Source organism: Conger conger, chromosome 4, assembly GCF_963514075.1.
Source record: "Conger conger chromosome 4, fConCon1.1, whole genome shotgun sequence".
Classification (NCBI taxonomy): domain Eukaryota; kingdom Metazoa; phylum Chordata; class Actinopteri; order Anguilliformes; family Congridae; genus Conger; species Conger conger.
In genome coordinates, this window is record NC_083763.1 from 19,317,220 (window position 1) to 19,333,487 (window position 16,268).

General features: G+C 39.4%; 2 protein-coding genes across 3 annotated transcripts; both read right to left on the reverse strand.

The window, feature by feature from the left end:
- Positions 1-4,878: 4,878 nt before the first annotated feature.
- On the reverse strand, positions 4,879-6,073 carry insl5a (insulin-like 5a). The gene is made up of 2 exons (XM_061238907.1): positions 5,901-6,073; positions 4,879-5,365 (listed from the first exon to the last, which is right to left on the reverse strand). The coding sequence occupies exons 1-2, from the start codon at positions 6,071-6,073 to the stop codon at positions 5,194-5,196; spliced, it is 345 nt and encodes a 114-aa protein (XP_061094891.1). The 3' UTR covers positions 4,879-5,193.
- An 804-nt stretch (positions 6,074-6,877) lies between these two features.
- Positions 6,878-15,898, reverse strand: dnai4 (dynein axonemal intermediate chain 4). Of its 2 annotated transcripts, none has more exons than XR_009708610.1 (17): positions 15,768-15,898; positions 15,117-15,285; positions 14,777-14,955; positions 14,572-14,684; positions 14,278-14,434; positions 13,969-14,108; positions 13,667-13,846; positions 13,401-13,583; positions 12,934-13,088; positions 12,160-12,246; positions 11,357-11,508; positions 10,503-10,660; positions 9,888-10,003; positions 9,620-9,718; positions 9,243-9,469; positions 8,678-8,757; positions 6,878-7,980 (listed from the first exon to the last, which is right to left on the reverse strand). XR_009708610.1 is itself a non-coding variant. In XM_061240075.1 (17 exons), exons 1-17 carry the CDS (start codon positions 15,794-15,796, stop codon positions 7,930-7,932), a joined length of 2,349 nt encoding a protein of 782 aa, XP_061096059.1. In that variant the 5' UTR covers positions 15,797-15,898; the 3' UTR covers positions 6,878-7,929. The 2 variants fall into 2 exon arrangements, 1 of the variants encoding a protein (XP_061096059.1); XM_061240075.1 differs by having other exon boundaries at positions 8,678-8,831.
- Positions 15,899-16,268: the final 370 nt, after the last annotated feature.

Here is a 16,268-nt window from a genome sequence, read left to right on the forward strand (position 1 = left end):
AAAGAAAGCCAAAGACTCTCATTGCTTTGCACCCTACAAACGTTTCATAACCCACACATGAAGCCCACATGAACCTGACCTAGATGTTGACTGTCTCTTTAAAACAAATGAGAATGGCTTATATGGGCTACTCAAAGGCTTTGGCTTGTACACATCACAGGACAGGACATGGATATTTAATTGTGTTTAACTGAGAGAATACAGTACCACATAAAACAAGCAGAGGTCTGCTCTTTGAAAATGAACAGTGGTGTCCATGGACTCTTCATAAAGCGGAAAAAGTGTAGGGGCAGCTTCAGTGATTAAATAATACTTTTCTAGTTACAATATTTGAAGAAATCATACACTATATCCTTAAGGGCATACAGTATGTACGGTGTTTCCTTGTATTGTCACATAGCCTTTCTGTTGTTCTTCAGACAGCAGTGTTAGATGTCAGAGTACATTACAGCATTATATTTTTTATTTATTGATAATACTGATTTGTTGTAAAAAATGACTGTATATTAGAATTTCAGTGGTACGATGAGTTAGGACCCTTAAAGTTATAAATATTTTAATTCTTTTTGTTATCTGTGTAGGTGGATAACCTGTGTACAGTAAAATGCTAAGGTATAATTTTTTTATTTATTTCAGATATAATTTTTTAACTCAAGTGTAACAAAAAATTTAGCTATATATGGGTGAGGGTAAATAAAGATGAAATATCTACCGGGGTACATCATGCTTAGTAAAGCAGTGTTTTTCAGAGCTGTACATAAAATATGGATGTACAGCTTTTGACATTGTATACATTTTCCAGTCACCTCCATGTATATGTACCAGACTCCTTGACATTTACAGCATGAACCTAATAACACACACAAATGCTTGAATCCATGGCTTTATTTTGCATATGGTAATGGTCTCTGTGAGATGAAGCAAAACTCAAAGCAAGGAATGAGGAAAGATTACCAAAATGCTTTTATTGTTTTCTGTGTTCTCCTGACTGTCTTTTCACTGAGTAAACCTGAATATTTTTAAGGAAATAAAAGTTGTTTTGAGAAGAAAAATAACACTGTGCTGATTTGAAATCCCCCAAATCATCTGTTTACAAAGTAGAAATCTGGAAAAGAAAGGGACTAAGGGAACATAGTATTTCTATGTGCTAAGTCACATCACTTGACATTCTGCTTTCATCACTTGTCATTTGTCACTGTCGTACGCAAAAACTGTACAAAATACGGCAATATGCCATTATAGCTTTAAGAAATTGATGTTTATTTTTCATAACCATTAGTAAGATAACATGCATGTATGGAGGTCTATTTTCATGGGAATAAACATACCACACACAGTGCTTGTATCTTCAACAGAGGGACATTTTGTAAATTAAGTTCTATTTTCCTGTGAGGATATTTAGAAATCATGCAGTGCAATTTTGGTTCAATTTTTCCTCTTTTATGGTTACTGGAAATCAAGTCCCTCAGATGCTAACGTATGATGATTTTCATCAATAGTACTCAATAAATAGTATGAATTGAGTTGACTTTTTACATATCTCAGATTACTGAGCTGCAAAACCCATGTACGCATTTGCTTTGCTCAGCACGACCAGAAACTACATTTTAAACGGAGCTGTAGCTATTTAAATAAAAAAACATTTGTCAAGTTAAAAGGTGCACACAGGAGCACATGAGGTACAAAAAAGTCCGTCGGTCGTGGTGTGTCCAGCGTACCTGGCAATATTCCTGTCACACTTTTTTCAGTTGAGATTATTTGAATTAAATGCTTAAATTATGCGTGTATGCATTTTTTTTTATCGCCATGAGTGTAGCTGTTTCCTAAATATGGGGTGAAACGTGTAAGGGCAAACACATCCAGTGACGTCACTAGACATGTTTGGCTTATCTCCAGCCTGTTACCCAGAATGTAACGGCCGCTCAAACTCAACCTTTGAATGCAGAGCCTGGTTTATGGACAGCCATCCAGGCGATCACAAGACATTCCCAGAAAATATGATAACGTTAGCATACAAAAACCACGGAACCTAACTTGGCTAGCCTGAGCGATATGACGGACAGCTGTGACTTCGCTGAGTTAGAGGACAAGCTTTTCGATTTTGAAGCAATACTACCTTATAGTTTTGAAACGGTATTTACAATTGCTTGAGCGACAGAGACAGACAGCGGAGGAACACAGACAATCGAACAGAGTTTGCATCACTGCCAATAATAACTTTGAACCCTTGCTACATCCTGCAGTACTTACCAACTTCTTCTAGGAATAGGAGGATTCATTGGAAGAAGTATCCACAACCAAGATTTTGATAGAGCTTGTTAGCTAGATATTTACTTAGGTACTTGTTGCTTAGTTGCCCTCCTGGACACCCTTGGTTGTGGATACTTCTTCCAATTAATCATTCTATTGCTGCAGAAGAAGTTGGAAGTACTGCAGGATGTAGCAAGGGTTCAAAGTTATTATTGGGAGTGATTCAAACTCCGTGTTCGGTTGTCCGTGTTCCTCCGCTGTCAGTCTCTCCCTCATGCGATTCTTCCTCTGTGAATTCCGGTTCAAAACTGTAAGGTTGATTTGTCAAAATCGAAAAGCTTGTCCTCTAACTCGGCGAAGTAAGAGCTGACTCATTGCTCAGGCTGGCCAAGTTAGGTTCCGTGAAATCTGTATGCTAATGTTATCGTATTTTTGTTGGAGTGTCATGTGATCATTTGGATGGGTGGCCGCCCATAAACCAGTCTCTGAATTCAAGGGTGGAGTTCTGGGTAACACAGGCTGGAGATAGAAGCCAAACACGTCCAGTGACGTCACTGGACGTGTTTGCCCTTAGAAGTTTTGCCCCCTATTTAGGTAACGGCTATACTGCCGGCGATTTAAAAAAAAAATGCCTACACACATAATTTAAGCATTTAATCCAAATAAGCTCAACTAAAAAAAAGCGTGACAGTGCTTTAAGTATTTAAGAAAATAGCCCAAATAACATACTATGGAACTAAGTGAACTGTACTGTAATAACCAGTTCTTTCAGTATGCAGTTGGTCTCCATTCTCTTTCAGTCGTATGCACTATATCAGAGGTGCAAAATATGTTATGTTCCATTGGTAACATAAGTATATTAACATGGTTATTTAAATGTCTTCATTGACCCTCTTATTTGGCAAAAAGGCACAAATGCCCATTCATTTTTGTATTTGTTTCAGTGTTTATATTTTCTCTGCCAATATGGGCTTTTTAATTCTTGTTCAAAAGAATGTTCTGTTATTTTTAGTCAGTGACCACTGGAATTGTATTATTTTGGTAATAAAATTATTGCAAGTTTTATTTTTTTTCCTTCACTGAAGTATTTGTTGGCTTTTGAATATGTGCAACCTGGATATTTTCCTCGTTTTACATGCAAAATTGGGTATTGAATTACTTTCTGTACAGTAGGTACAAACTTCAGTTACGTGACTGCTGTAAATGTGTTTTAACAAATGTGTTTTCCCTAATGCTTGCTTTAATAATACAACGTTTTTAACATTGCTCTTTTTCAGCTGTCAAGGCTATAAAAGGCACATATTTGTTAGCATCTGCAGTAGATTTTTATCTCCTTGTAAAATTGTATTGTTAGTTGCAATAAAATAACTGGGAATTAGTGTTTTTTGGCTATTTTAAAAGCCTTACTGGATAATAACTATTTTACAAACTATGATTTACTTCTGGAAATTTGCAGCACTTTTACAGATCAGCTGCTGTTTATGAATGTGTGAGAAGGATCTACGAAAGAAAAATGTCCTCTGTATAAATACTATTCTCCTTAAAGGCTAGTGTAAAATGTCTGTTTATTTTACCCTCTGTAAATATTTTAATTTCTCTTTTTTATATAAATGTTATTTAATTTAGTTGTGTCTACATCTTATCCATTGCACAGGATACTGAATATGCAATTGTTTTATGTAAATGTAAATGTACTTTTCGAAAAATCCCATCAAAGGTTTTAAAATTATACAGAATGGCTATTATGTAATACCTGTTTAAGATGTCAGTTGATGTCAGTTTTCTTGGAATAAAGTGGGGAATATTAACATTTTCTAATTTTGTCCTTTGCAGTCTATGTTCATTAGAAGGCAATATTCGGAGGGTTTCTGAGAGGTCTAGGTTCAGAGGAGAATGAAAGAAGGGTATGACTGACCACATTGTTCACAATTCACTTCAGCCAAGTGTTTACAGTAATGAATCGGCACCTTTTCTATCATGAAAAAATAGTCTCTGCACGTTTTCCTTTAAATTACAATACATGGCTAAAGAACCGATTTTGATAGATCAAAAGAGAATGCAAATAAAGAACTGGAAACGATATGCTATAGTGTTGTTATTTTATTGTTACTTTCACTGGGAAAGTTCGGAGAGTTTAACTACAGGATTTGCAGTTCTGGGAAATCACAACGGCTCCACTGAAGCACACTGTACTTCATTACACATGGTGGTATACTGGTTCCCTGGGTTACTATGGCTATCTTACAATCTCCCTCCCCTCTTTGACCAGCTTGATTAGTTACCTTGTCCAGGATGTAGTCGATGGCAGAGGATTTCCTGTGAACTGCAGTACCACTGTCCTGAATGATTTTCTCCAATCCAGGAGTATCACTTAAATTTGGTCAGTTACAAGGTACATTGATTAGGTTTATTGATAAGGTACATTGAATGTTTTCAGTACTGCATGGTTGGTTTTCTTGTGCCTTGTATCTTAGATGGCACACATGCAGTATTTTAAAGATTTTTTATTTGGGGGTAATGTTGGTCAATTTTCTTCATGAAGTATTCTGTGAATTATATAGCTAATGTAATTGGTAGGGATTCTGATTGAAATGTTTTAGGTAAAAATGTTAAGTGATATTCCTACCATCACTGAAGTTAGAAAGCATGCCATCAGAGTTGTCCAAATTGGATTAAAATGTCTATAAAATGTAGAAAAAAAGAGGTCCTGCTAAATTACAATTTATACATTATAATGTAATAATGTGCGCCATCTATGTGAAGTACTGTACCTTTGGATTATTGTATTTTAGGAATGCAGGGCTACCGGCACTGCTGATACTATGGACATTAGCAAGTCTGACACTGACAATAAGCATATTTCAATTGATTTTCTTTTCTTTCTGATTATGGAACGACGTGGGTTTGCATCCTGGAGAGAGAGTCTGTGGTCACTGGGGTGCCTCAGCAGAAGAAGACAAGGTCACTCTTTCTGCAGCCCACCTGACAGCACATGATCATCAGCTTTTCATTCAGGTCCCGTCTGTGCCGAGGAGCTGGTGCACTGGTGCTGAGGAACTCAAAGCTGTCCTGAGTCAGGCTGCCCACACCTGCACGCATAAGCCAACAACAGTGACTACAATTTGGGAATGAAGTTAGAACATCACAAAATTAAAAAAAATAGCTGGAATTCCTGCTGTTTGGGCAAGTTTTATAATACTTATTTCATGGTCGGACCAGAAAGTTCCTTTAGCCTTTTTAATCGGAAGGATAGTCATTTTGGTAGAGACCCAATATTATTTGACTGTCAAAATTGAGCGTGCTCTTGCTCCTGTAAATCTGTTGATTATAGTCTGTTTAACTAAAGATTGTGACAAGTTACAGTAGCCAATTAGACCTCTGTTCCACACACTGAACTCCCAGTACAGTAAGCAGGTGAAATGATCCACAATGCAATAACGAGACATGTTTTCTACCAACCGCTTGTAGAATTAGTTTTTTGCCGCTTTAGTAATATTTTATTGGCAATAGTTCACAACAAAGAATCCAAAAACCGAATATCATGCAGAAGTCAAATTAGCTTTTGAAGTTGGCTCATTTGTTTCAGAATGATGTAAAACAGATTTGATGTACTATCATTAATATCTTATCAGACGAGACGAGATGTGAACTGACCTGGTAGGGCCGGTTCATTGAGAATCCTCCTCCACCTGGATCCGCCGCAGGTATAAACGATAGCGCGGATGAACCCGCGGCCACACAGCTTGATGGCTTTCACCTCACCCTGCACCGGGGTGCACACCGAACTGAGGGCGCACAACACCAGCAAGGGCAGCAGCGCCATCATCCTCAAAGTGGCTTCTGGGCCTCTGTAGCTGCTCTCTCTCTCACACACTAACAGCGCTGCAGTGTGGCATTGCCACAGCTCCATATATACACGGCTCTGCTACCTTCCTCATCCGGTCATTGGTCCGGTCCTCCTCCGACCCTCCTGTCCCCCTCAAACCTCCTGCTCACGCAGCCTAATCGCTTTATGTCTCCAGTCATCTTTAACAAAGCCATATGTGGATCCCGAAAGACTTGTATCAGGCAAATATCAGTATAACGCAAACAGAAAATTTAATTTTAGGAAAAGCCATATACTCTCAGATGCTGAAGTTTAATGGTTTGATAGCTATTGGCCAACTGTAATGCAAGGCTAATCGGGTCACATACACCAGACTAGCCCCAGGAAACCTTTTATTATTTTACATGATTTATCATGTTCTCTGCAGAATTTCCCTACATTTTGAATACATACTGCATATTTTTTAAATGTAGCATTTATTTAAGGTCAACTGAAAGATTATATGAATGTAAAATAATATACACTTTTCACATTGTGACACATGCAGTATTTCAAAGTAATTTAACATTTATTTAAGGTCGACTGAAAGATTATATGAATGTAAAATAATATTATACACTTTTTACATTGTGACGCATACAGTACTTTCAAAGTTAAGAACAGTTGAGGTCTGCTTCAAGAGCATTCAGTGTTGTTTTTTCCTGAGAATCTTGGCAATGAAAATACTCTCTAAATGTCAAGGAGAGAAATGGTTCACATACAACTGGCATTTTGAAAAATGTGGAGCAATGATTTTCTGTTTATTGTAGTAATCTGCCAAAGAGTATTGCAATTAGCTCATTTAGAGTCCATGAATTACCTCTCATGGCAAACAACTCTAGGATTGGTCACAATCACATCAATGTTTCCATGGCTCCTGCCAGTGATGTACACTGTATATCACCAAACTGGCCAGACTAACTTAGCTTATATTGAATGTGCAATTGACTCCAGATAAAACTAGTCTGTCATGTTTAACTGACTACTCCCTTTCATGACTATACACACATTTTGAGCATGAAACTAGACCTTTTTATTAGTGTAGAAGCACAGATAATCAAGGTCAGATCCCAAAAGACAGTACAGTGATACTTCACAGTACAAGTTTCATTCGTTCATGACCGAGTTCGTTTTATGATTTACTCGTTTTACAAATGAATTTTCCCCATTTAAATTAATTTAAATATAATTAATCCGTTCCAACTCCCAAAAATCACCCAAAAATCTTTTTTATGGGTTTTAAAACAGAAAAGGTGTAGTTACAAGAAAAATGACAATTATGAAAACATAATAACAGTAAAAGAGAATGCAAAAGAAATCATGTAAACTGGTTTTATTAATTTAATTACCTTAAATATCCGCGTGAACTGAGCGAGCGGTGGCCGCACTTGTTGGGAGAGCGTGTGCGAGCTCAGCACCAACTAGCAGTCGCTGTATGAACCTCGCTCGTACTGTGGATTTCCACTCGTACTTCAAGACAAAAATTTGCACGAGCCTCGGCTCGTACAACAAATTACTCGTAGACTGGTGCACTCGCACTGCAAGGTTGTACTGTATACTTATTTTCTTGGTCTTTTTTGCAATTTATTTATTTTGTTGAGTGCAAGAGGTTAAACAACAGGGTCAGAGCAGATACATGTTCCAGTAATCACATTCTGAAAGGATACAGTCTGTCTGGCTCTTTTCTGATTTAACAGATATTACTTTTATGACAATGACAAAATGGATATGGTAATTGTATCAACAATGTAGTATTTATGGTACAAAGCCGCATTTTCCCAAACCAGCATGCCATTTACTAGCTGTTGGTATTGTTAGTGCCGACTGGAGAGGGTTGACCTAATTATTTCTTCTAATGTGTCCACCTGCAAGGAGAGAAGACTATTCAGTAAGAAGTTAAATTTACCACTGTCGACACTAAGTGTAATCCTCTAGACTTTTAGCTACAAAGGGTACATCATTAGTCTGGATGGACCATGACAACAATATTAAGGAAGCAATGCTATTCGTCGTATTGAAAAAAGTTTGAAATAAGAAAGCTGGAGGTAACGATTCCACAGAAAAAAATTCACTTCGCTGTCTGGTCCATGTATCCTTCAAACCATACGTATTTCAACGGTTTCAATGTGTAATTAACACATGTAATTGACATAGGCATTCTTTATTTGTAATGCCTCTGCTTTTAGGGACACAAGACTTTAGCATTTTTTGCTAACAACTGATGGCGACAAACAGGCTATTACTATGTGGCGTCTTGTGCGGTCTTTTGAAAAACCGACAAAAAAAAAGAATGTTGATCAAATGTGATCCCGCTTATGGCTTTATTGGTTATCAACTTCTAAAAAGATTTATAACTGCGCAATGAGAGTCTCCATAAAAATACGGCTAGAGTATTGCAAGTCCCAATAAATTATTCAAATTATAACTGGTGTATTTTGTCTTCACTTTTGAAATCAGGAACCTTTCAGAGTTCCAAACAACCCCCATTTGAACCTCTGTTGTTCTACGGTACTATTATAAGTTGCATGTGTCATCTGTGGATTGTGCTTGCGTCAGTCTTACCTGGGGGCCTTCTCCGATTTCCAGGTTCTTCAGCTGGTAGACACTGACCTGGCCTTCACTGTCCCCCACCAGAACACAGTCTGTATCAGTGGCAAACAGGAGTGAGGTAAATTTTACCCCTGGGCTAGCCAAGCTCACGATGGTGGGATCCAGGCTGAGACGATAAGATGCATTTATTTCAGTTGGAAGCTGATATACATACACAGGTGACACTGTATTAACACTGTATTAGCAACACAAGTGACACTGTATTATCATGAACTTTTTTTTGACCTATTCCTTTTTTGCCTTATTTCTTTTATGTGGGTGACATTGGCTCGGTTGGTAAGAGCAGTTGTCTGGCAGTCGGAGGGTTGCCGGTTCGATCGATGTGTGTCAAAGTGCCCCTGAGCAAGAGACCTAACCCCCAAATACTCCTGATGAACTGGTTAGTGCCTTGCATGGCAGCCAATCGCTGTTGGTGTGTGAGTGTGAATGAATGGGTGAATGAGAAGCATCAATTGTACAGCCCTTTGGATAAAGGCGCTATATAAATGTTTGTGAGATTTTGATGGAGGGCGCTCACATGCAGGAGCCCAGGTTCCAGATCTCCACCCTGTCGTCGTTGATCGTGCCGAAGACGGTGGCCCACTTCGGGGACCACACGACGTCGAACACGGCCCTCTGGCCAGACATGAAGCGTAGAATAGGCCGCATCAAGTCCTGCCTCCATAGCTGGACAGCACAGTCTGCTGCACAGCTGAGGAAGATGTCTGGGCAAAACGGAGACCATGTGATCCTGTACAGAGGCCCCTGAAGGAGGGAAAATGTGCAGCGCGAGATGGAGGTGACGTCATGAACATACGGACATGCTGTCAGGGTAATGTAATGAAACGCTGCACGTATTCAAGTCTATATAAAGGGAGTGTGCGGATTATAATATTATAAATCAACCACACTTACTTCATGCTGCCTGTATGTGTCCATATATTGTTCATTGTATGAACATGAGCACTTGTGAATATAACCTTCCTCCGTGCCGACCAGGTAGTTCATTGTATCCTGAAAACGTAGAAACCAGTGAGAATGAAAATACACATGAAATGCACTTGTATGTAACGCAACGAGGCGGTGTTTGAAAGTGAAAGTGCTTGCCCGTACAGACTCCCCTCCTGGTTTCTAAAAGGCTACAGTGTAAAAGTGAAACTGTCGGGGCCAGTGTGACACTTGCCTCTGTGTGGAAATCGAAGCACAGCCCCGGTGCCTGTCGCGAGATCAGCACCTCGCCCTTCCCCTCCTTCTCCTCTGCCTTTTTGGATGTTTCCGTTCTTTTCAGCTTCATCATGTCTGTGGGAACAAATCTCTCATCAAAATATACGTTTTATGCAGTACATTACATAACATTACACGCATTTAGCAGAAGCTCTTATCCAGAGCGACGTACAATGAAGTGCAGATGGAACACAGGGACAAGTGTGATGAGGACCCTAGAGGACATTACGGTTCCGAGTCCTAGCATGACCGCACAGATACAATTGGAACCCTTGAAGAATACAGTAGCCCATTCCGAATGTGGTCTTTTTTCTTTTAACTTAAAAGTATTTAATATTTTTTACATACTCTGTCTTGGATGACAAAAACATTGCAGTAAAAATACTGTCAAAAATATATTTTATTAGAATTTAATTGAATGGCCCTTATGTTGGGAAATACTGTATAGAGCTCAGAAAATGTTATGTCCTTGTTTGAGGACGCAGTGTCTCAGGAGGTGACATACGGCGACGCTGTGACCTATTCATGTGATGTGAGATTTGGTTAAGCAAGCAGGAGGATCGTAAAGGTTTACCGATGCATTCCAGGCCTTTCCTCATGAACCACTTGCAGAGCCTTCCATCCGCGGACACTGAAATGAGGGCCTCGCCTTTGTCCTCGGCCATCACGGCCCTCTCCATGTTAATCCACTTCACCTGCCACACCATGCCAGAGTGCTTGTGGCTGCAGTCCCTGGGAAGCACAGATACACACAAAATGCGCCTTCACCAAAATGCCATTTTCTTTGCCTCTCAATAAACCCAAACTGTTCCCTGATCCATGGCCATGGACATTTTCATGTGGACATTTGTAAATATTCCTTTCAGTATGACTGTTTTGTTTTTCAAAAATAATTACAAAAGTGGCTCTTAATTAGATTAAGTTAACGTAACTATATTATATAGAAAATATGGCTAGAAACACATGCACAGTATACAATTACATTACATTATTGGCATTTGGCAGACGCTCTTATCCAGAGTGACGTTCAGTTGATTAGACTAAGCAGGAGACAATCCTCCCCTGGAACAATGCAGGGTTAAGGGCCTTGCTCTAGGGCCCAACGGCTGTGTGTGGCTATACCGGGGATCGAACCACTGACCTTGCGGGTCCCAGTCATGTACCTTAACCACTACACTACAGGCCGTAGCACTGCTACAGACCATACCGGAGTTGTTAATGTTTTCTGTGCTTGCTCCTTACAAGTAAACTAATAAATAGAAAAATATGACACAAATTGACACGATAAGTGTTTTCACTGAAAAAACACATGTAGTATAGGTAATTTGGTAATACTGGTAATTTCAGTAGCTTTTATGGATATGGAATGTCGCACAGTGAGCAGTGGAAAAGCTTGGGAGAGTTCCCCCTTCAAGGAAACAGCACCACCTGCTGTCGACGACTTGTGTTTGGTCGTTACTCTGCACGCTGTATGTGGCTACGGTCCCGTCTCTCATCCCAACGGCCAGCTGGCTGCTGTTGTTTGCAGAAAAGTCCAGCGCAGTCACACTACTGCCACACTGGAACATTCGCTCCGGCCACTGACATCACAGGACAAACACAGGACAGCTGTCAGTAACTCAGGTATTCAGTGGGGATGAGCCAAGCTCACAAATCAAGTTTTTAGTTTCGTCATTTCTGCAATAAATGTTGCTAAAGTCTTTCTTAGAATAAAAATGAGGCAAGAAATGTGTATTATAACCGCCAAAACCGCTGGTTTTAAGCATACAACGTAGCTTATAGCTAAAAAATTTTTTACCAGGGCTGGATTTGAATTCGAGGACCAGAGTTGATGATCCCTACTCTAGGTTTTCACTTCAACCCTAACAAAACACACCTCATTCAATAGCTAGAACTCTCATTGAGCTGCTTATTAGTAGAATTGGGTGTGTCAAATTAGGGTTGTAATGAAAACCTACAGGATAGATCTCCAGGAACAGAATTAGTCAGCCCAGTTTTATGCTGTTCTTCTGCTTATGGTTCTGAAAGGCAGATTAGCAAGCTTTGAAATGAGTAATAAAATCCTCACTCCAGGGCTGGCCTCCTGGTCAAAAGTTTAATTTTAATTCTAGACGTGCCCAAACATGCAAGCCATAATTACGTACAGATGGTTAAAGTCCTATTCACAAAGCTTACAACAATAAATAGTCTTAAATCTTATTTAAAGTGCAATGCTTAATTATTGTTCATACCATGGGATTTTTCAGAGACCAGCAACAGACTAGCCCAGGTTTATCTTCTTTAAATTCAAAGGTCCCATAACCCACAGCCAAAAGATCCTGGAATAGGAAATAAAATGTGATAAGACAAAAAGGAAAAGAAAGTCAATATACAAAGTTCTGGTTCATGTTTGTATTATGCAATTTCTTACGAAAATTATTTTATGGTTGAATGTGCTATTGTAAGGATTAGTCCCTGTCCAGTGAAATTATGGTGTTCTACATGAGGAGGGCACAGACTAACCATCTTAAATTGGCACCCACTTCACCCATAGGAAACACTACGGCCATTTGTGGGTGGCCCTCTCAGCAACAGTTGCCAATGAAACTTGGATCCTTGAACTGTGTTTGAACTGCACTCCCCATCCAAGAGGTAATTCTCAAGGACTTCAAGGACTTATTGGCTTATATTGTATTCATGCTATTGTTCAGTTAAGCATGAGACTGGCCAACTACTGAGAATGGCCAGCTTAATATACGCATGATTTTGGCCCCAATATAGCCATTATGAGTATAATAAGGTTCTCACTGAAATATTGGTCTGATATTGAGTATTAGTTCACCTACATAAATTGTGACTAGTGATGATGGCTGGTCTTCTCAGTGAACAACAGACACAAGCCAAAAAATACATGCTCAAAAGATGCATAAGATGAGGAATTTATCAAGCTGTAGTAAGAGCATAAGGGTATACTGTATATGATCTGCAGTTATCCTGTGAAAGTGAGTGGGAACATGAATGTGTACCGGGTTGCGCTTGTTCCAGGTCATGCTGGTGATGCTCAGACCTGCAGTGTGCACACAGCTGTAGGACCACAAACGCTCCAGAGCAGGTGTCAGAGGGCCTTCCTCTTTCTCTACATCTTTGCCAGCATCCTCACTGCCCATTTCACTATATGGATCTACGGAACATGAAACAATTCAAAAGCAAAGTTGTAACTGTAATATCACTTTGAACACTGTTCAAATAGTCAAAGAAAGTTCTATTTTTAAGAAGCTGTACTTCCATGGACCCACAAGTCCCCTTACCACATTTGAATCTTTGTCATAGTCAAGATTCAATTATCCACAATTTATTAAATTTATTTTCTGTATTGTATTCAATGAATTACAAAACATGGTTTTTCTCAAGTCTCTATTCACAACAAATCCCCTCATCTGAAATCTACGTAATGAAGCCAATCAAACAGTGCACAGTGTAGAAAAAAAATCACCTTCCAGGATGGGGAGCTGTCTATAGGCTGCCAACTTGGGCTGCAAGATGTTCTCAAGGAGAATCCTCTCCATTATAAACAAACTGTGCTGAAACTTCTCAGACTGCAGAATCAGCTGAGGGTCCACTTCATCTTTGGTCTCAATGAAAGCATCTGCCTCTCCATGTGAACTGGAGCTACTTCCTAAAATGCAAATATTCAAATACCTCAAAAGGAATGATGACATGAATAACATCTATCACAAAAATGGTCAAATCGTTGGTTGCCTGTGCTTATGATGCTGCTGGTGACGGGCGTGGCGCTCTCTGAACTTCTGGCTGCATCGGGCCTGTGCTCTGAGACAGCCTCAAGGCCGCTTGGCTTCTCTTTCTCTGTCGACTTTGCGGCCTCACTGACCCCAATGGAGGAAAAAGTGTCATACATGTCCCAGGTGGTCACGGTAATGCCTGTAGGAGGTGCACTGCGTTAATCATACTTCATATGTGCATGTAAAAGCCTCAGCAATCATGCAGTATACATTCACCACCAAATTGTGGCTAGCAAACAAGAATATAATAGATGCGGTTACCAGTATCCACCATGGCGATCGTCTCACTCTGGACCTGTTTGGATTTTGGGGCTCCGTTGAAAGTCTGCATCATTCTTTCCACATATTTGTCATTCCCCATTTTGTTTTGACACAGCTCTGTGTATTCCTTGTTTTTCTCTCTGTAAAAACAAAAACAAAATGCCATTCCAGGAAATTTACTTTTTAAAGTGTGCACCCCCAAATTAACAATTAATGGCAGCTACATTTTAAAAGTGGCAGGAAGCAAAGGTACGTCACATGAATCACTGCAAGCAATGATTTATATTGTTAAAATAAATGGGTACCTACGTCACAGTTGCAGCCTCCTCTGACTCCACAGACACAGAAATGCCAGGCAAGTCCAGTAACCAGATAGTATCTGTTTCACTTAAATGTCTATCCACTACATCATCCAACATGTCTTCTCTAATTTGCTCTTTCACCTCCTCCCTCCTGACTTGTACATCTATGAATGCAAAAAAAAAGAGAACATCCCATTAAACATCCTGTATTCACAACATATATGACAATAATTCTATAATTTAATCACCATTGTGTAATATTAACTATAAATATTTGCTGAGCGCAGAAGGAGATGATTACCAGAAAGGCTATTAGAAATGTAACGTTTGGAAGAAGGATCCTCCGTTTCATCACTCAGCGATCCCATGGTGGACTGGCTTGATCTTGACATTGTGCTGCTTCCAAAAACTGACCTGAAATGAATGTATCAATGAGTCACCACCAGTGAGCAGGACTGCAGTAATGAAGTATTCTGCGTTTTCCAAACACATGCTGAGTGTATTACTTGGTAAAAGGCCCAGCAGAGCTTGCATTGGTTGTCTGGTATGTGATAGAGAAGAAATCTGAGGCAGTAGCACCGGAGACATCATGGCCTGTGAAGATTTTGCTCAGTTTGGACACAGCACCAGGGTCTGCATGGTAGAGAGGCTGAGGTGTGACAACTTTGCCACTGTCATCAAAAACCTTTGGAAGAGCAAAGTACGTTAAAAATCAGTCAGCATTACCAGATGCTTCTTTATTTCTAATACTTAGAGTTTGAATTTCGTAGAGACTAACAGAACTGCTACATTCATTCAAACTATCAACTTTTACCCATTTTCTTTATTAATGGTTCGCTAACTTACCTGAACAACACGCTTCGCAGTTTGGTGTGAGCTTTTATCAAGAAGTTTGCTGTCTCCTGCTAAACTGAAACTTTTCCGGGTAACTGAAGCAGCTGCACGACTTGTGTTAGTCGTGCTTTGGTTAATGCGGAGAATCCCTGATGTAGATACATTTGTTGCTCTGGAGGACCTAAAAAAGTAACTATAACGTTAGTCAGATCAACGTAATAACTTATGTAGTCAACAGATAGTCTGCAAAGTCATACATTCAGGCAAATCGAGTTGATTGCAGATAGATTCAAATTAGGTTTAATAGTAAAATGACATTTTTATAGCTGAAACTGTCAAAGATCTGATTAATATCTCATGTTAGTTGGTTATAATCAATAAGTCACGTTTAATAAAGTTAACGTTTGCTTACACAAAAGTTAAACGGCTAGCTATTTGTCAAATGCTAGTCCATGCTAGGTAGCAAGCTAGAAAATTGACGTAGGGTAACTTACTAGTTACGTTCACTTAGTCGATAACTTTTGTGGGCTCGGCTAAATTGAGCTTATATAGACATAACGTAAACTCAAGGTTAACGTTAATGTTACCAGCTAACTTATTTGCGTAGCTATCCTAGCTATGTTGCTAATTATTATAGATTGTTTACGTAACAACTTGACTTACGGAGTTACTTTAACAGTTGGCTTCTTCATTTTCGCTGCTGCGTTAGACGTTTTAGATATATGGATAGCGCAAAGAAATAATGCGGATTTAGAACTGACGCTTAGCTATATTCATTGTATTGGATGCCAGCTTCCAGACGGTTTCAACTTCTTGTTTACAGTTGCCATAGCAATACAATTCTCCGCCCACAAGCTGAAGTCACATTAGTCAACAGCGTCGACCGTAGATTGTTGTGTTTTTATTTTTAAGACGTCACGCTATGCGAAATTAAGAGCTTCACATGGGTGCTATGCGTGGGTTTGTGGTGTTTCAATGGTTGTGGATGATGAAGAGCCTGATGTTACAGTTTTAAATTGTACATTGTAGCACATTGAATGATAAGATGAATTTGCACAACAGGGCACGAGAGCAGACTTGAAACGTTTAACTGCCTTCATTTCTTGATTGCTATTTCATGCCATTTCGTGATCGCAACAAAGCAGTCAAATATCCTAGATGCTG